Source organism: Rousettus aegyptiacus, unplaced genomic scaffold, assembly GCF_014176215.1.
Source record: "Rousettus aegyptiacus isolate mRouAeg1 unplaced genomic scaffold, mRouAeg1.p scaffold_m13_p_1, whole genome shotgun sequence".
Classification (NCBI taxonomy): Eukaryota; Metazoa; Chordata; class Mammalia; order Chiroptera; family Pteropodidae; genus Rousettus; species Rousettus aegyptiacus.
Genome location: NW_023416284.1, coordinates 181383434 through 181404833, shown reverse-complemented (window position 1 = coordinate 181404833; position 21400 = coordinate 181383434). Strand labels below are relative to the sequence as shown.

General features: G+C 49.8%; 1 protein-coding gene across 4 annotated transcripts in view; it reads left to right on the top strand.

Annotated features, from left to right (window-relative positions):
• PRKN (parkin RBR E3 ubiquitin protein ligase) overlaps positions 1-21118 on the top strand; it is a 943383-nt gene extending 922265 nt beyond the window's left edge. For all 4 annotated transcript variants that reach the window (XM_036218434.1, XM_036218431.1, XM_036218425.1 and 1 more), the window contains exons 10-12: positions 2767-2844; positions 14876-14993; positions 20836-21118. In XM_036218434.1, the coding sequence (XP_036074327.1) occupies positions 2767-2844; positions 14876-14993; positions 20836-20948 (309 nt within the window). In that variant the 3' untranslated portion in view covers positions 20949-21118. The remainder of the gene's footprint in view (positions 1-2766; positions 2845-14875; positions 14994-20835) is intronic.
• The last annotated feature ends 282 nt before the right edge of the window (positions 21119-21400 follow it).

Sequence of the window (21400 nt, the reverse complement as noted above, 5' to 3'; positions counted from 1 at the left end):
ATTCAACATCCATTTATGATAAAAATTCTCAACAAACAGTGTATAAGGGGTACATGCCTCAACATAATAAAGGCCATATATGACAAGCCCACAGCTAACATCACACTCAATGGTGAAAAGCTAAAAGCTTCTCTGCTAAGGAACCAGATAAGGATGCCCACTCCCGCCTTGTAGTCGACACAGTTTTAGAAGTCCTAGCCAAAGCAATTAGGCAATAAAAATAAATAAAAAGCATCTAAATTGGAAAAAAAGAAGTAAAACTGTCACTGTTTGCAAAGAATATGATATTATATAGAGAAAACCTTAAATATTCCACTAAAAAAATGTTATAACTAATATGTTCGGTAAAGTTGCAGAGTACGAAATCTGTTGTATTCCTATACACTAATAACAAGCTATCAAAAAAATTAAGAAAATAATCCCATTTACAGTTTCATTAAAAAGAATAAAATACCTAGGGATAAATTTAACCAAAGAGGGAAAAGACCTGTACACTGAAAACTTTAAGACACTGAGGAAGGAAATTGACACGAATAAATTAAAAGATATTCCATGCTCATGGATTGAGAAAATTAATGTTAAATTTTTAATTTAATGTCTTTACTACCCAAAGTAATGTACAGAGTCAGTGCAATCTCTATCAAAATTCCAATGATAATTTTCACAGAAATAGAAAAAATGATCCTAAAACTTGTACGGAACTACAAAATACCCTGAATAACCAAAACAATCTTAAGAAAAAAGAACAAAGCGGGAGATATTACATTCTGTGGTTTCCACAATTAAGAACACTGTGGTAATCAAAACAGTATGGTATCGGCATAAAGACAGACATAGATTAATGGAACAGAATCAAGAGCCCAGATATAAAGGTATGCATGTATGATCAATTAATTTATGACAAAGGAGCCAAGAATAAACGGTGGGGAAAGGACAGTCTCTGCAATAAATGGTATTAGGAAAATTGGACGGCTGCATACAAAAAAAATGAAACTGGACCACTGTCTTAAATCATACACGAAAATTAATTCAAAACGCATTAAAAACTTGAGTGTAAGACCTGAAACCATGAAACTACTAGAAGAAAACGTAGGTGGTAAGCAAAGGCAACAAAACCCATAAAAGGAAAATAAAATAAGTAGGACTGTATCAAACTGAAAAGCCTCTGCACAGGAAGGGAAACAATTACCAAAACGAAAAGGCAACCTACTGAATGATGGGAAGTATTCGCACATCATGTATCTAAATAGAGGTTAATATCCAAAATATATAAAGAACTCATACAACTCAATAGAGAAAAAAATTATTTAAAAAATTGGCAGAGGATTGGAATGGACATTTTTTTAAGGAAAATTGAGACATACAGATGGCCAACAAGTTTATAAAATGATGCTCAACATTGCTAACCGTCAGGGAAATGCAAATTAAAACCACAATGAGCTACCACCTGACCCCTGTTAGAACGGCTGTCGTCAAAAAGACAAGAAATAACAAGTGCTGAGAAAGATGTAGAGAAGAGACCCCTCGTGCACTGTTGGTGAGAATATAAATCAATGCAGCCACTATGGAAAACAGTGTGGACGTTTCTCAAAAAATTAAAACTAGAACTATCACGTGATATTTATCTGAAGAAAACAGAAACAGTAACACAAAAAAAATATATGCACCATATGGTTCACTGCAGCATTATTTACAATGGCCAAGATATGGAAATAACCTGTGTCTATAGATGGGTGAATGAATTGTGTGTGTGTGTGTGTGTGTGTGTAGTCTACATAGCCTATATGTTCAAATATTAGTCATAAAAAAGAATGAAATCTTACCATTTGCAACCATGTGGTTGGAACTTGAGGAATTATGCTAAGTGAAATTAATCAGACGAAGAGAAACAAATGCAGTGTGATCTTACTTATATGTGGAATCTAAAAACAAGCAAAGGAAAACCAAACTCATAGATATAGAAAACAGTTTGGTGGTTACCAGAGGTGGAGGGTGGAGGATGGGCAAACTGGGTAAAGGGAGTCAAAAGGTACTGACTTTCAGACAGGAAATAAGTCATGACGTAATGTTCAGCATAGTGAGTATAGTTACTAAATACCATATTGCATATTTGACCTTGGCTAAGATGGTAGATCTTAAAAGTTCTCATCATAAGAAAAAAACACTCTGCAATTATTTATAGCAACAGATGTTAATGAAACTTACTATGGCAACTATTTTGCAATGTGTACAAATATTGAATTATGGAGTATACCTGAAAATATAATGCTATACTGCAATAAAAAATACAAATAAAAGTTTTCTATTTTGAGGAAAAAAAGACTTTAACATATAAAATTGTGAGGGACACAATTTAGCCCCTAACAGCCCATTTCTTCATTCCATAAAAGACTTTCATTACAAAAATAAGTCCATTAACATGGACATATAAATCCTCTATGTACATAAACACATATTAGATGGGAAGCTCTTGAATGAAATTGTTTTCCTCATAACCCTTTGCTACAGGTATTTATTTGCATTACTGTGTCTTCTACTAGACCAGAAACATCTGGAAGAAAGGAAATCTGACTCCATCTTTAAACCCCCACTATGGTGCTTGGAACATCTTTTTAGTAAGGTGTAAACAATCCCATCCAAATATAACTTTCTTTCTGTTTGTCAAATGTGATTTGGCGTGAATAGGATGAGCTTGGAAAAGGAAAGACGTGTCATGTCCGCATGCGGCCCCCGAGCCCACCGCTAACACGCGTGTGTTCTCTGCAGCTCGTCTTTTGCCGCGACTGTAAGGAAGAGTACCACGAGAGCGAATGCATCCCTCTGGCCTCAGGAGCAGCTACCCAGGTCAGGTGCAGTCTGCCTTCCTCACCGCAGGGCTCGGGGTGTGGGTGGGAGACGGGAGCTGTTTCCTCAAGGTCCCTGAGGTTTTCCCTCTGAAAAACCAAGAGCCAGACTGGTAGCCCACAGCCGTCAGAATGGGGCTGCGGTTTCTCCCCATCACCGTTCCCCCGGAGCTGCGCCCCTCTTCCGGGCAGAGCCGTGGACCGCCCAGGGGCCATTCAGGTGTGTCGTCCTTCCCTGATACTTTCCCCCAGAGGCGTAAGGAAGAGGGGTGAGGAGCACAGCTTGATCAGAGGAGTCTTCGGAGGAGAGGTAAAACAATGTAACGACTTCTAACTCAGAGAAATCCATACTAACCCCACGTTCATTTTTTTCAAAAGTGCCTTTGCTTAGAATCTTTGATGAAAATTATCTCCATGAATGAAACGACAGAAATATTATGTGATGCGAGTGTATCATTATTGTTTAGCACAATATCATGAACTATGCTAAATTGTATTTCAGTCTCAATTAGGTAAAAAACGGTGTTTACTGAGCCTCACTCTCTGATGGGCTATATCAGGCTTAGGGAAATGCAAATACTTTTCCTTTTATTTATTAATTATGATCAACCTAACCTTAGGGGAAAAGGGATAAAAACTTCAACACAGTTGATTAATTTGCTCATTATTTTCTTCTAATATAGATGTTAACAAGGGTTTAAACACCAAATCTACCCAGATAAATCCTTTAGTCATTTTATTGACAGGAACTTCATAAATCAACAGAGAAATTCCAGAACACTTTAATTTTACAGTAGGGAATTTTAAATATCCGAATGCTCTAAAATCAGAGTATTAAAAAATGTATTCCTGTAAGTATTCTGTGGATGTATTTACTCAGTATTATCATAACTAAATAAGCATAATTTGCGAATTCCACTTTTCTCATCAGCTCTTAAAATGTTGGCCATAGGCACATTGAGATATTTAGGACTGAGCTGCCATTTCTACAGCAGAGGCAGCAAATGCTCCCTCTACCGATTTCATTTTAGCCCAGGAGCACGCAGTGGGGAGCTCACTGAGTCCCGATGTCAGGGATGATGACCACTCTGAGAACCCCCGGCCACAGGATGGCTGCAGCCCAGCAGGGGACGGCCTGACATGCTGGGAAATAGAGTCGGTCTCACAACGTACATCCACGTGTTTGTATGATCACAAACATGGGCGAAGCCTGCCATGCGGCGGCACCCTAACACCTGCCCGTTTTAAAACAGTGGTGGCGGGCTGAAGAGCATAGCTTAACATAACGTTTTGCCCTTCCCACCCAGCAAGCACCTCCACTCTCCACTCAAGAGGAACCAAGCAACCATGGTGTTAGAGATTGAGGTGGCCCCCAATTTTTTTTTTTAATTGTTAAAACCTTAATGTTCCACTCAGAAAAATGGGAGAAAGTAAGTTAGAGCTGGCCTTAAGCAAGCACCATCAACTAGCAGACATTAAATCGAGCGTCTTCATAGGCCAGTTTTCCTGCTGGAAAATGCAGACAAGTGTGTCTCTTGCGAGGCTCATACGGGAGCCATGGGGGAACTTACAGGAAATAAATAATGATAGTAATAGACTAAACCAAAGGTTAGCGAATATCTAGCTTTGTATAATCCTTCCCTGGAAATCATGGGAGGTGGCTCAGAGTTTGTCAAGAGGACAGTGACATGGGGGTGATAAAGAGCATTCCTGCAGAGGGCGCTCCATCAACAAGGAGCAGAGGCAAGAGGCTCTTCACCTAGACTGTTCTACCCAACCCCGCATCTCCAGGCCCAAGGCAGCGTCCAGTACAGACGTTTAATAGATGTTTGTTGAGCGATGGTGTCAGCCATAAAGGAAAAGCCATCCCTCCATTCGCTCAAGAAATATGTACTGAACAGCTATAATAGGTTAGGTTAGTTACAGGCTCTGGGGACAAAGTCCCTGATCTCATGGAGTTTATATTTGTTAGACGCTACATAATTGCACAATCAATCAATATGATAGGCATCGAGAGGAGCCATGGTTAACTCAGGAGGGGATTAACCAAGAAGGAATTCTAGAAGAGACAGCCCTGCGACAAGACCTCCCTGAAGCGAGGCTGCTTCCTGCCTCTGGCTCTGATCACTGGGCCGGCCTCGTCTTCCTCTTCTGTGAAAACAAAGCAAATCAACCAACCAAACGGAAACAGTCCGCGGGTCCACCATTGCCCGAGAACGGAAGCCAGCTCCTTGCACATTTGGCTGCCATTTTTTTCATAAGTCCCTGATTCATTCAGGATCCCACAAGAAAGAGAAGCCTACTCGGGTGGGCACACGAAGAGATGTTAACAGAAGGGTCGCGGATGACCTACAGTGGAGGGGTCGGGTCACAAGAACCAAACTGCTGTGGGGGGCCTCAGAGTCCAGCTCAGTGGGGACCCATGACTACACTAGGCCCGAAGGGACAAGGGGGAGAAGTGGCATTACCTAAAGATCGCCCCATTAGCTAGAGCCGCAGAAGATCATGGAGGGTCCAGCACTGCCAGAAATGGACCCAAAGCAGATGGGAGTGAGGACGACCTTCTCTGTCCCGCCCTCTGATTTCTTGCTGGCCACACCCAACTGAAAGCCAGCCACAAGGGCTCCCAGGGACACGGCCCATGGGGTCCCGCCTCACGGGGACAATGCAGAGGAGGGGAAAGAACTCAGAATGACCAGCGCCTTCTCCAACTCACGGAGTCTCCAAAGTGTCTTTGCTTCAACCAAAGCTGCTCCTGGACGCGTCAAGAGATGAACCGGACGAGCTTGCTCATCGAACTAAAAGGCGCAGTTCCATTTGGGAAGAGAACGAAGGGCTTTTATTTTGAGAAAGCCAGTTTACGTTCTGTTCCCTCCATTTCTCTCCAATGGCAGGGGTCTCCTGGTGGATGACCTCTCTGGTCCCTGAAGTCTCTGAAGGACAACACGCTGCACATCTGAAACGGAGACCTAACCGCGCCCCCTCCCCCTGGAGCCGGAGCTTTCCGATGGCCCCTCGTGGTGGAGTTTTGCTCTTGCTAACAAAATACCCTCGTTCGCCCTCTTCACATTTCAGTTCAGTTCGGTCCTCAGGATCCTCCTGTCAGCTGGTTCGTGGCTACTCTCCGCCGTCTCCGCTGTAAAGCCGGTGGCCTCTGACCTTCGATCGTCCATTGCACAGCCAGGCAAGCCCACGTCTCCCGGTGCCCGGTCAGGCTGTTCCCATCGGTGAGGCTCCTCGGCCCTGACCTTAATGCATTCTGATCAACGAAATAACTTCTTTAAAAAATCAAAAATGGGCTTGACATCGGTCTTAAAATATGGAACATGCTTGACACGGGAGCTGCCGGAGGTTTCGGAAGCCGGCGACGGAGGGTCCGTCGATCCATCACGGGCTAACCAGGGCCCGGCCGGTTCTGCGTGCCGCTTCCGGTTTCTGGCCGGCTTCTCTGCTGCCCGCGCTGCGTTTCCCTCCGGAGGCTCCCTGGTGAGCAAACACTGGCTCTTGCAAACCGCGTAGATCGATCCACTCCCCAGGGGTTCTGAGTAGTTGATATCACTCCCCCTATTCAACGGGAAGGCAAACTAAGACCTCCAGATTTTTAGCTGCACTGAGCGAGGGGAATCACTTGTACTGGCTGTACCCGATCGGAGTAGTGTCTCTGTCTCTCCATAAATCTACAGTGACTAAGGGGAGTGCGCCCGTCCCAACCTGCCAAGCTCCTTCTCAGCCTTCGAGACTGATAATACGTCGCCTCCTCCATGAAGCCATCCACCCACCCTGCTGCCTCCTCTCAGCTCTCAGACAACTGTAGAGACTTCCCTCACGCATTCGTCGCCCTAGAACCTGGTGCCCTGTCTCTTCACTAAACTCCTCTGAGTTTCCTCAGTGCAGGTTTTTCCCTGTTGTATCTCAGTCCCGCACATGTAGACTCAGTAGATGTCGGCCAGCCGGGCGGCAACCGGACGGAGCCCCACGCACCGTGAGGTGGGGAAGGCGCAAGGAGGGGCGGGGAGGAGCCGCCGAGGCGGTGACACGGGTCGCTCCCGAGCTTCCCTGCCCCGCACACTCGCGGACCTGCACTCACACGGAGACCCAGACCCCGGCCGAGCGGCTCCAACGCGTCAGGTGGCTGAGAAAGCGGCCGCTTTGAAATGGGCAGGAAAGGCCGAGTGAGACATGCTCTCACCACAGTCCCCACCCCCAGCACTGCCCCGTATTTGGGGAGGGAACCCCCAACCCCCAGCTTCTCCTGGAGGGGTGAAGGTTTGGACCCCACATCTAGTGCCTCAGTCGTCAAGGCACCACCAGAGGGACCGGCTCTCCAAACGCCTGCCTCTGAAAGTCAACAGGACTATTGTCCGTGAGACCCGCCGACTACAGCCAACAAAGAAGCAGTTCTTCGTGAGTGCATGGCACTCGCCACCGCTGTCCCCGAAGAGCTCAGCACAGAGCGGGCAGCAGATTCGCCCATCCCCCAGGCTTTCCACGAAGGAGGTTTGTCTGCCAGCGGCTGATGTGAGTCGCCGCAAAGCCCAGAGAAGCCAGAGGACACCGCACCCACCTCCTCCCTCTGGCACGCTCCGTACGAGTCAGCGGTATTTCCCTGGATGGAGAGTGGACACAGTTAGCACCCCAGCTGGTGTGGCAGCCACCCAAGGGACTGGTCTCCCTTCTCCCGGCTTTAAAAGTCAAAGAGGCTTCCATGCGTGTGTCCCAGAGGACCCGAGCAACCAAAGAAGCCATTCTTAACTGGCTGTCAACCTAGGGCTCATCACAGAAGGAGCAGGCAAAAAAATACTTGTTGCCCGTCTTTCCCTTTAAAGGGTTTAAATGCTTCCACGGCTGCCGTTCAGGGTCCATGCTTCTAACTTCACATGCTTTCACAAGCCGGCCACTGTCTTCCCCAGGGACCAGAGAAGCCAGCAGACACCTCCGCCACCTTCTCCCTCCAGTCCACGCCAACAACGAAACAAAGTCACCACTATGACCCCAAGAGGAGTTTTGCACACATCTGGCACCTCAGTTTTTGCAGGTGCCACCTGAAGAATGGGCCCCCGAATCACTTGGCCATAATAGCCAAAGGGGCTTGCATTCACGAGTAGAAAACAAAGAAACTGATCTAAATGGGAGCAGAGCACCACCACCACCACCACCACCCCACACACGCACACACGCACACATGCACACACGAACTGTACACCTGGACCAAGCAGAGAGAGGGAACAGGCAAAAATGCCCATCCCCTAATTGCTCCTGGGGGCCCCAACCACATACTCTCCCAGCTGCTGCCTGAGGGCCCGGCTTTTAATCAGCCTGTATCTACAGGGTGAATGCCATCTTCCCCTTTGGGACACCGACAGGTCCTCGCACGGTCCCAACTACTGAGAACCACTGAGGATAAAGAAGGAAGCGTGAACAGTCACAGAAGTTTGCAAGAGCTAGTAGCTCAGGCGGCCCGATGGCTGTCATTCACCTCCTACACTGAACCATTCCGTCACAACTGGGAGAAGTGGTTGTTTTACCGAATGTACAGAAGCCAACACAGAGAGACCAAAAAAAGGAAAAACACGGGGAAATGGCGCTGCCCCTGTGGCTCCCAGGTCCAGCGGGATTTCAGGAACCCGACCCAGTTCCTGGGAAAGGGCTGAATGTGAATTCCTCACCTGCATCTGTGGGTCGACACCTGTGTGCTAGACCCGGAAGCCAGGTGGGAGAACAGCTCGCCAGCGAGGGGAAGGTGCTCACAACTTGTTATCCCACGCCCCAGCCCTACCACACGCACACACCCCACACACCACAACACGCACACACACCACACACACCACGTACACACACACACCACGTACACACACCCCACACACCACACATAACACACACACACGTACCACGTACACACTCACCATACACACCACACCACACACACACACCACGCATAACACACACAACATACACACACCACACCACGCACACACCCCACACACCACAACACGCACACACCCCACACACCACAACACGCACACACACCACACACACCACGTACACACACACACCACGTACACATACCCCACACACCACACCACACATAACACACACACACATACCACGTACACACTCACCATACACACCACACCATACACATACATACCACACACACACACCACACACACACACCACGCATAACACACACAACATACACACACCACACCACGCACACACCCCACACACCACAACACGCACACACACACACACCACACCATACACACACCACATCACACACACACCACGTACACACTCACCATATACACCACACCATACACACACCATGTACACACTCACCACACACACACACCACACCACGCACAACACACACAACATACACCACACCACACACGCATCACACACACTACATACACACCACACACACCACATACACACTCACCACACATGTGCACAACACGTACACGCTCACCACACACCACACACACACACACACACACACACACACACACACACACGAGACTCTTCCTCTCCCCCAGGCAGAGCATGCCTGGCAGTTGTGTGACAGCAGCTGCAGAGCGCCTCGAGGCCACCAGATGGCGATGAGCCTTTAAGGGAAATATATTTTGCAAGGAGCAGTGGCCCAAGTGAAATGGCCTGGGGGACAAAAGGAGTGTTGAGCAGGGGCATCGAGGACTGTGTCCACAGGAGCAGCATTTCTGGGTGACGTGGAAAACTTTTAGATTTGAAGAACTAGTAGCTGGGGCCCAGCTGCAGTAAAGGCTGTGTTCGTGAATAGATTTACGTGGGGTGGGGGTTTGCATGTTGACGTCCACAGGAGGGCTCGGAGCCTGGGGGAGAATGGTCATGTGCGCCATGCGACACCTCCCGTCCACTGAGGCAGTCGCCCACGGCCAGCATGGGGGTGCAGCGCATTTAAACTGATCACCACTGGTTTTCGCGTTTACTATTAATCCTTTCAGCAAGAACTGTGTGTCTCTTATCTGCCCAGCTTTATTCTGTGAGGAATTCGAGGCAAAGCAGAATCGTTTGAAAGTCAAACAGATCCGTACTTGAGAATGAGTTTCGGTCATGACTAGCTGTAATGGTTTAATTTTTGTGTCAACTTAGCTAGGCTACGTTGCCCAGGTGCTGTGGCAGACAGTCGTCTGGGTGTTTCTGTGAAGGAACTTTGTAGATGCGGCCTACGATCAGTTGACTTTATGTAAAGGGGAGTGCCCATCGTGCGGGTGGGCCTCCTTCAAGCATGTGAAGGCCTCGAGAGCAGAGCCTGAGGTTCCCCACGGCAGGGAGGGTGTTCTACCTCAAGACCGTAGCACAGAAGCTCTGCCCGAGGCCGCAGCCTGCCAGCCTGCCCTGCGGACTTTGAACTTGACAGCTCTCATAATCTCATGAGCCAACTCCTTATAATAAATCCACATGTTTTACGCATACGTCTGTATGTCCAATTGGTTCTCTCTCTCTCTCTCTCTCCCTCTCTCTGGAGAACCCTGACAGATATGCTATCTGTAGTAATCCTTAAGTGGATTACGTAACCTCTCAAAGCCATGTTTTCTTTGTTCATAATACGAGATTGTGAAATCAAAAAGATTTAATGAAACAACACATGCCCAACGCCTAGCCCAGAGCCTGACATCCGCGGCGTAATCTGAACACAGTGGTTCTTTCTTCCTCCATCCTCATCCCAATATATACACTCCGCACAGTGTTATCTCAGGCTGGGGGACTAGACGTGCACACTCGAAACAGCTTGTGCTAGAACACACACATAGCCACACACACAATTCGTTCTGTGTTGACATACTGTTACGCAAACGCTCTGGCCACAGGGCTTCTCACGGGGCAGTCCATGGACTAGCCGCATTTGACCCAGAACGTGTCAAATGACAAATTCCTGGGCCCCGTCCCAGACCCACCGATTCAGAAACCGAGTGGAGGTCCGTGGGCTTCCACAGCACCTCGTGTTCGAGCAAGCCCCCCAGGCGATGCCGACACATGCCACAGTGTGAGAACCACTGTTCCGCCAGCAGCACGAGACAGGGACTTTTGTTCACCGTTGGTCATGGTGTTTGTCCCCCGATGTATCCCCAGTACCTACAATCGTGCCTGCGCACCCCGGGCACCCAACCCGTGTCGCCGAATGAATGGATTTCTGTGCCAGTTCCAGCAAAAAAAAACAATAGTCTGCTGTGTACCCAGATGGTTGCACCTTACACAGAAGATAGGCTTTGTTCTCTGCTCTGGCTGCCTTTTTTGCATTACTGATGCTTCCACGTTCAAAGTCGTATCTGTGTTGGTAATTTCTGTAATGACCGAACTAGACATCTCCGCAAGTCATGAACTAGACATCTCCGTTATCAAAAATACAAGTTTAGCTTATCTTCCCTGCTCGACTGTGGCTTGTCCCCCATTCATCAATGTGTGATAATACGTGAACACAAAGTGTTTTAAAATTCCCATAAACATGCCTATTAGCATGCTTGATGCTTAAAATTACGTTGTTCCATTTCACCATCAACCTCGAAACAGGCTAATAGACGTTGTTTACCTTCGTTTCCCCTCAAAGCAGGAGATCTTATCCAGTGGTGGTGCTCGGTACACACTGCACTGATTACTGAAATTCCCACTGCTATTGGCATCATCAAAAACATTCTCCCAGCTTACATGCAAAAGCAAAGCCTGGGACGTTTAGAACTTAGTAGAGACAGTGTAACCCAGCAGCCTGCCCAGCCCTTGGCAAGGTGCCCTGTTACACCCCAGCACACCACAGACTTGCTTTCTAAAGACACATAGATACACGTAGATACACCCATACATAGATATAAATACATATATGTATTTCTAATATATTTATCATAAATATGTTTGTGATATTTTATAAATGATAAATGTACATTTATCATATATACTTATTGATATGTAAATATATCAATAAATATATGTATTTCACATGTATCAATATATTTATGTATTATTTCTAACATATGTATCACATATTTATTTGATCTATAAACATATAGCCTATAAATATAAACGGATATTTATGTATTTATATATTTAGATGTTTGTATATTTATATACTATTTCCAATATATCTATCATATATTTATATTGATATTTGATATATATTGATATGTGATATATTTATATGATATATTTATGTGATATTGGTATATATCAAATATATATTTATTATATTTATAAATGATATACAAAATCATTTATAAATGATACATAAATATATTTTTATATGAGAAATACATCATAAATAAATCATGTATGTATATTCCATCAAATGAGATAGTAATCGTTTTAAGGCTGTGAGACCAACAGACCAAGTTTCAGGGACACCTCGTGCCTGCAAGGCGAGGCAGTGTTCTGACTCGCCAGCAGGGGGCGGGCTGCTCCCAGGCAATGGCCTTGGCCCTCTGATTTTGCTGTGAAGGGGAATGTCCAGAAGGCTACTCTCTACGGGGGCAGGAGTTTTCCGTGATGATGGGGCAGGTGAGTGTTATCGGGCGTTCGGTTCGGATGGAGAGGTGATGCTTCCAAGCCGGCATTCACCTGGAGACAGTCAGGTCTGAATGAAGCCCACTGTGTTTCCAATGGTTTATGGCAAACTGATCGTTTTTCGGAAAATAGATTTAAATCAACTTTTAGAATTAGGGTACACTCGTCCAATTAGTAACTAAACAGGCGTCACAAATCGGCTTCCTGAAGCAGGCAAGATAGCACACTCGTGAGCGGGCTCTCTACTTAGGCTGACTCACGTGTATATTAACCGTGTCTCCCAGACACACATCTTAAAAGCTCCGTGAGAGCGCTCTGAGTTACCTGGATTTTGTGAAGAGGACTCAAGGCCGAGCCAGGCCTCCAGGGGTCTTTCCAGTTTATACAGACGCCCACAGTCTGCGAGTCCCGTCTCTGTTAGGTGGAGACGGTGACAGTGATGATGACGGCAGAACGATGATGGCCGTGGTCACAGAAATCGCAAACGTAGCCTTCGGGCGCCCCAGGCTCTGTGCCGAGCCCCCCGCGTGTCCGTCTCGCGGACTCACAACCACCCTCGTGAGGCGAGTGCTGCGCTCATCACGCCCACAGGCGAGCAGAGACCGTCCACGCGTCCGCAGCAAGCCACGAGCGAAGCGGGGACGTAAGCTCCGCACGGCGGCTCCGAGCCCTGCTCCGAACCGCGTCTCCCGCTGCAGACACCTCTGAGCGTCACGGAACAGTCGTCACCGTACAGACAACCACCGTGGTCCCGTCTCGGGCTCTCACGCTAGTACCTGACCTTGCCGAGGCAATTTGTAGCTATACAGGAAATGGCTGGCTTGAGCCACCGGATACGTAGGAAGACTGCTCTGAGGTCATAGCTTCTGAGCTGAGCCACGTGCTGGGAGCCGACGGGGCTGGGCAGAGTTGTATCCTCAAAGCACAAAACTGGGGTGAGAAGCCTGTGTGGGAGCATCTCTGGGTGGGACCTCCATCTTTCCAGTTTTCCAAATTCTTGGCACTAACGCTGCTATGCATAAGGTGAGCGTCCTTGAACCTGGCACCTGGCCTTTTTACTACTCAGAAGCCTCATTTGTAAAATAAGTTTGATGTCCACGCTGCTGATTTATCAAGGTTATTGGAAATAATGGAAATGTCAGGGTAAAAACTGTGTTATAAACATGTGAAGTATTATCAGTATTATTATTCGAGTAATATCAGAGTATTAGAGCATTTCATGGTATCATGGTGTTTGATTTCTTCACACATTTTTATTTTTAGGCATTTTCAGTAGTTTCGTAACCTAAACATAGCTCTAGGAGTATTTTAAGAGCCATTATAAGTTAACAAAATGATTTTTCACATCTATATTAATTTTAAAGCATAAAAGAAAAAATTTAAAATACTCTCAAGGCCAAGGTAGGGGGGTTCTGTTCGGATTAACATTTCAAAATCTATTTCTGACCACAATGTTCTTATACAGAACCCAAAAATGTACCAGTTCTTACCCTGCACACATCACTCAGTGTCGAAGTAAGTGGAAGAGACCACAGCGTCTGAACGATTAATTAGACAGGTGCGGAACGAACATCCGCTTTGAAACGCCTCCTCCTTTGTGTGGAAAGAGTCAGGGATAATTTACTCCTCCGACAAGAATAATATTAGCAAACATTTCTGAGAGCTTGCCGTGTTATAGGTCCTGAGGTAATTCATATTATCCTGTAACAGTATGTGTCAGATACTCATTCCAAGTCTTTAAAAAAAAAATAAACCCGCCTCACCCTCGACACCCCCAATGCATCAGGCAGTTTTTATTTCCATCTGTGAGATGAGAACGTCCAGTTAACGAACGTTTTTCCAAAGCCCACCACTTGGGGGAGCCGAGGTTCGAACCCAGGCAGCAGCGGGGCCCACGGTCTGTCTGTCCCCGGTTCCCGCCACCACCTTCTGTCACATCCCCTGCATTTCCTTGTCCCTGCTCCTGTCTCCTCCGTGGCGACACGCGGAGTCTCCCATTTTCTAGGTGCAAGAATGATGTAGAAGAAAGTGTAAAAGCAAAGGTTTCGGAGTCACGCAGACTCTCCAACTTACCAGCTTTGGGCAATCGTTTAACTCATTGAATCCTCAGTGTGTGAAAAAAATTAATAAATAAACAAGCATATTCACCAGATGAAGCATCTAACGAGAAATGTTCCTGGAGCATTTATCACCTTGCCTGCATATGTAAGCGCCCCGTAAGTGTTATTTATTACAGTAATTCAAAATAACGAAAGAGAGGGCCTTGCACTATAAAATGGAGCCACCTTTTCTTAGCTCGTAAGCACAGACCTCATGCCCACAAAACTGCCTTCCACGTGGGCCCAGCCCTGGCCAACACCTGTCAAGTGAGTTTATGTCTGAGCTGCTTGCCTGAGGGCACGTCCACCTCTAAGACTCTCCCAGACCAGCATTTAAGGAACCCACACTTCAACCCCAATAGAAAGACCTGACTTTCAACCCCTGCGCCTTCATTTCCCCAGGCCTACAGAGTGGACGAGAAGGCGGCAGAGCAGGCCCGGTGGGAAGCATCTTCCAAAGAAACCATCAAGAACACCACCAAGCCCTGTCCCCGCTGCCACGTGCCAGTGGAGAAAAACGGTGAGTGAGTCCGGGCCGCACGGAGAAGGGCGGATTCCACGGCCCCGCGTCTTGGAGGGCGTCGTCTCGTGGGGTTTATAACTGCGTAATTCAAGGTCAGCTCAGGGGCTTCGGAGCCGTCGGGCCAGAGTCAGAGCCTCAGCTTTCCCACGTCAGGCTTCCTGACCTCCTAAGCCACAAGTCCTCACCCAACTGCCCTCATTGTTATTAGTAATATCAGACATGCCGTGTCTAATATTGCTAATACTAGATTAATATTACTAATACTAGGTTAATATTACTAATACTAGGTTAATGACAACAGGAAAAGATGCTGGGGCGTTCCCGAGTCTAATGTTTCCCGACGTGTGCTCCACCGGACGTTGGTGTCCGGAGACGCTCCGTGGGGGACAGGGGCTGTCACTCTGCCAGATAAACTGGCGATGGGTCCCTACCGTGCCCCCCTCCTGGAGAACAACAGGAAAGCCAGCTCGCGGGAGGCGCTTGCCGAATGCTCGTTCGTGGTTCTCTGCAAGTATCAGGTCCTTCGATTCGCACCGAAGTCACGTAGGGAGCTGCGATCGCCCCGTTCACAATGTACTTCAGCCGATTAAAGCGATTCGGAACCCCTCTGGGAAGGAAATCTGTTTAATTTTGTTTAACCGATTGGCTTCCCAGTTTTTTGGCCACGAATTTTTTTTTCTTGTGTCACAACAGTTCACATCCCTTGGACGCTGGGCCCCACCCTGGGCTTCGGTTTCTCCCTCCCTGCCGTGGGGTATCGGCGCCCCACGTTAGGACACGCAGCTCTCGCATTGGAGGTGCCCCTGGATTAAGTGACATTAACCCGCTCGGCTCTGTGGGGGGGGCAGCGAGCTGTGGCTGTGGGCTTCCCTTCCCCCGCCGATGTGGGCTTCCCTTCCCCCGCTGACCTTTGCCCCGCTCCGATGGCCTCGCGGCGTGGTCCTGCCCAGCCCTGCGGCCGGTCTGAAGTCAGACTCTAGTCCCTAGGCAGAGCGTCCCTTGCGCTTCTCCTTCTCCGTGACCCTCGTACCTCTCCGCAGCACGGGGGTACCTGCTGCCTTCCATCCTGGACATGCCGGCCGGCTTAAAGCCATCCAGCCCGGCGCCCGGGGGCCTTGCTACTGTGAGGCCCGTGCACGTGTATGCGGTGGGGGCCACGGCGTCGTCCCAGATGAGAAATAAAGCGAGGCACCAGGTCGGGCCTCCCCCACGCACCCCTCACTGTGCGCTGCCGGCGCCCTGGTTCGGGGGCCGCTGAGCGCTGGCTTGTCACGTGGGCCCAGCAGGCCCGTGACAGCCTCTCAGGCCTCTCTTTCCACAGACGCGCGCGCCAGAGAGTCTCGGATAAACGAGAGAGGGCCGGCGCGCTTCAGAGCAGCAGGCGCAGGCCGAGCATACCCCCAAAAAGAAGAGCGTTCCCCGTGTGTTATTCTCCTTCCTTTGCGTGCTGGCCCCTTCCCAGACATGCCGTGGGGTGGCCAGCGCCTGCGCAGGGAAGGGGCCAGCGAGTCAGAGGGGTCTTCCAGCCCGCACCCTCTGAGCCGTGTGAAAAGGGCACCGGGGAGGGAGATGGAGGGCAGAGGCCTTCGCAGGGCGGGGGGCGGCGCGGCTCAAGGAGCCTGCACCCCGTAGCAGGCGCGTCGGAGGAAGGCGCACTGGGCACCAAGAGCCCCGTTTGTTGCCATCGAAGGCCAGGAACCTTGTCTGTCTATCCCCTGGGCCCGGAAAAATGCCCGCCTAATAAATATTGGTTGAATTCAAAAGTCGCGGGTAAAGGAGATAGGCAGGTCAGTTTTGATAAAATGTGCTGGAGACGACAAGCTAGGGAACCGCGAAGGCCGGGGAGGAGGTGGCTCCGGAGAGGGGGCGGGGCCCGAGCACGAAACCACCAAGCGGTTGGCATGGCCAGTCGAGGAGGCGGGAGAGACGCCGGGCAGACAGCGCGTGTGACCGGCGCACGCGGGCGTGAGCGGCGAGCCCAGACGGCGCGTGTGACCGGAGCACGCGGGCGTGAGCGGCGAGCCCAGACGGCGCGTGTGACCGGCGCACGCGGGCGTGAGCGGCGAGCCCAGACGGCGCGTGTGACCGGCGCACACGGGCGTGAGCGGCGAGCCCAGACGGCGCGTGTGACCGGCGCACGCGGGCGTGAGCGGCGAGCCCAGACGCCGCTCGGCAGGAGCACGTGCTGCCTGCTGGGTGGCCGGAGCGTGTGGGGCCTTCGTGAGACACAAAGGTCTCGGACTTGACTCTGTGAGACACGGAGCCGCTGCGGCCGAGCAGGGGAGCGATGTGGGCGGCAGGGCCTCTGAGTCGGGCCACGCTGGCGGCCCTGGGAGGTGGCCCCGAAGGAGCCAGGTGGCTCGCGACTGTAGAAACGTGTCCTGCTCAGGTCACTCCTCTGAACCACTGTGATGCACTATCGATGGGAAGCAGGGATTTTTCACCTGTAGAATTTTAACCTCCGAACTGAAAAGCTGAAATTTTAAGCTTATTAATGAAAATCTAAACTGTCTTAAAGTGTATTTTACAACCAAAACGAGTGTAGGCGCATTAAGCAGGAAGCGCTAGTCTTGCTGCCTAGTTCCCAGCCCGTTTCTCAGTCAGCTGATCCCAGCCGAGCGGCTCCTCCTCCCGCAAAGCCACAGCGACCCTGAGACTGGGTCCCGTGTTCAGCCCAGGCTGGACCCCGCCTGGCACACTTCTCACAATCCCCTGCGACCTTCGGAAGTTTCTTCCTCCGGGTGGGGAAGGGGAGGATCCGCCTCCTCCGTCCTCCTTCAGTCCTTGCGGCTGGACTAATAACAGCCTAACTAAAGCGCCACGAGGTTGGGTTACCAGGAGAAGCGCCGGTTCAATGCACGTGCCCGGTGACCTCACGACGCGATGCTCGGATCGTAGCAGGAGGCCCAAAGATGCGACCGAACCAGGCGCTTTTTAATACAATCTAGACAAAGGGGCGATAAACATGTGAGAAACTGACAGGAGGAAGAAAGGCAGGGCCCGTCCAGAGGAAGCCGGGGGTGGCCCGGGCCTGGGCGGGAAGCCCAGGAGGCGCTGCAGGCCCCGCTCAGGTGGCCTTCTCGGCCCCAGGCCCTAACTCTGGTGATGGCTTGTCTCTCAGCTTGGGGGTGGGGGAGGGGGGCCTCTCACGGAGACTTATTCCCTGCAGTGCGGGGGAGACTAAGGGAACTTGAGCCGCCCCCGCTGCTCCCCCAGGGGTTTTAGTTTGAAACAATCCCTGTGCCGCTGGGCTATCCTGGGCCTGCCCCGGGCACGTCGCCCCCACCTCACACGGAGGAGGCCCTGGTTCCACGCTCCGATCAGTACGCGCCTGTTGCCAGCTCAGTGTGCCTTCCGGTCGTTCGGGAGCTGTCACTCTCTTACCAAATCTAAGGACAAGGTGCCACCGACAAGGCGCCAGCCAGGGCCGCGGCGTCACCTGTCACCTCGGTTGCTCGTGGCCGAGTCGTCTGGGGGCAGGATTCTCCCAGCGGGACGCCCCTTTTTTCGTCTGAATACCCACAAACGAGTGTGAGGGTGTCAGCGGCTTCTTGCCAGCATTTACCTTAAAGCTGACGAAGCTTTCAGGATTAGAGTCCCCGATGCTTCTCCGGAGAATGGCGTCTAGCATGTTGCCTGGCGTGTGTCCAGCCGGGAAGGGAAAGGAAGAAACTCTCTTCCTGCTTCCTTTCTTCTCGTTCCGCGGGGCCATCGTGGCTCTGGTTTCTGTAATAAGACCTTACCTGTAATGCTGGTGGTCCGTATCTGTTAAGATTTCGGTATAATGGGAAAACCTTCTCAACCTTTCAGTTAGCATCACTTTAATGCTTCATTGAACTTGAATTTATTGCTTAAGAATTGTTTACGATATTCCAGAGAAACGTAAGAGATCATACTGTGTTGCATTTTTTATCATACTATTTCTATCAGAAGTACACAAGCATTAAATGTGTTGAAAATTACACAATCCTGCAGTTGTGTAATCCTAAATGAGAACTATTAAGATATAAAAACGTAAGCGGATTTCCCCCTTTATTTTCCACATATTCATAATTTTTAAGTGATCCTTAAAACAAACCAAAAAGAAGTAAATGCCCTTCAATTATCCTAAAACAAATGCCTTTAGTTATCTGTTCATAAATACTTTAAATTAGTAGAAGTTCTTGCCGAAGCAAGAAACATCCAAACCTGCAGAGAATTTTATTGAGTTTCTCTGAGCCAAACTGACGACACTCGCTGGGAAGCAAAATCTCAATCCTTTCTCAAGGATTAAGAAAATGCTCCAGAGAATGGCAGTTCTGCGGCTTCCGTCATAGGTCGGAGTCAAAGGAGGAGACGTGAGAGCATTCGCTGGTGGGAGGTAGATTAAGGGTGGGGGAAGCCAGGCGGGGAAATCTCTGGGTCCGGACAAAAAATAAACAGGAGGGACACCCACTTCTGTCCCATGGGGTGCAGGGCCTAGAGACGGTAGCCAGAGGCCAAGACAACCTCAAGGGCTCCGTGGGCTGTGCCCTGTGGGTTCTGGAGAAAAAGGGCTGACTCCGCTATTTCAAAAGTACGTTATCTTAGACGCAGAAAGACAGAAGGCAGGCTCGCTTAAGGTAAAGCCCGACCCTTGTCCAGAAAGCCACGGGCCCAGGAGGCGCCGGGAGCTGCTTTCAGTTAGAAACGTGTGCGCTCAGACCCTTCCGTGTGTTTCTTTCCGTCTCCGAGCCTGCAGGGCCACCACGCGGCCCTCCCCGGAGCTTGCCGGGTTAGTGTGCGGCGTTCGTTTTCTTGTGTTGTTGCTGCTGTTCACATTCTCACGCCAGTTTTCTCGTAATACCAAATGAGGCCGTGCTGAAGCAATTACGTGGAGAATCTGGCAAGGAAAAAAAAATGGCTTAACGAGAGAATTGGTAAAGGTGAATAATGGAGCACAATTCAAGGTTATGTAGGATTCAAGCGAAGGAACTGCGTTTGGCTGGAGTACTTGGGAAATTTGGTCCGAAACAGCCCTCTGCATATAACTGCAGACGAATGAATAACTTCCTATCACCTCGTGACAGACTTGGCGTCTGAGTCCCAGAAGCAAACGAGGAACGTATTTATTTAACACACGGGAGAAGGCGAGGAATCCCCAGATAAGTCCCGAAGTAAGGGACTTTTCGTCTCATGCTGAAAAGGCCCTCCTCTGTGAAAGAAGGGACATTGGAACCGAACTCACAGAGATCTCGGTTAAACCTCAGGCCTTGTCCTCGACCTTGAGGAAATTCTGCAGCCAAGTGACACGCTCGCGAGCTGCTTTTGAGTAGTAGGTGTGAAGCTCCTAGCCGTGCTCATTAGCTTCTTTCTATTCTCGTTTTAAATAAAATTCCGTCTGGCTTGAAGGAACGGACTCCCTATTACATATTCTAATCCTTCTGTCCCAACTCCCGTTTTATAAATTTTGCCAAGACAAATCACACTAAAGAGATGATAAAAATTACTCATAGATTAACTTTACATTGTTCTATAGCACGTAGCAATTTTCGTATATTAATCCATATTTAAAATATTGAATTTAATACATCGTTTAAAAAGGACTTGATCCCATCGGTGCGACGCGAAGCACTCGTCTCCAAACCCCACTTCGGGAGAGGAAATGTGCTCGCTCGGGTCGACACCCGCGCTGCGCCCTCGGTGGAGGGGGCGCTCTTGCTGCAGGCCGCACCCCGAAACGCCCTCGCGCGCTCCGGTTGGTTCTCCTCAGCTCGCTCGGGGTGGTGGCCGTGGAGAGCCGTTTCTGGGGCGGCGCGGGTGTGGGGCGGGTGTGGGGACGAGCGCTCCCCAGCACTGAGCCTGTGTCCCCTGCCCGCAGGAGGGTGCATGCACATGAAGTGCCCGCAGCCCCAGTGCCAGCTCGAGTGGTGTTGGAACTGCGGCTGCGAGTGGAACCGCGCCTGCATGGGGGCCCACTGGTTCGACGTGTAGCTGCCGGACCGCGCCGGGACGCCCACGCCGTGGTGCCTGCAGCCGAGTCCTGCCGCCGACCACCCGCGTCCCTTCTCCAAGCACGTGTGCGCACGCATGCACACACGTGAACACATGCACACACATGTGCACACACGCGAACACATGCACACGCATGCACACACGTGCGCATGCACGCGCGCACACACCCACACACACGTGAACGCATGCACACACACGAACACATGCACACATATGCACTCACGTGCACACATATGCAAACACGCACACACATGTATGTGTGCGTGTGCGCGCACATATGGACACACATGCACATCCACAAGCACACATGTGCACATGCACACGCATGCACTCACACACATGCACACAAATGCATGCGTGCACACATGTGTGTACGCATGCATGCACACACAAATGCATGCATGCGCACACACACACAGCTCAAGATATTT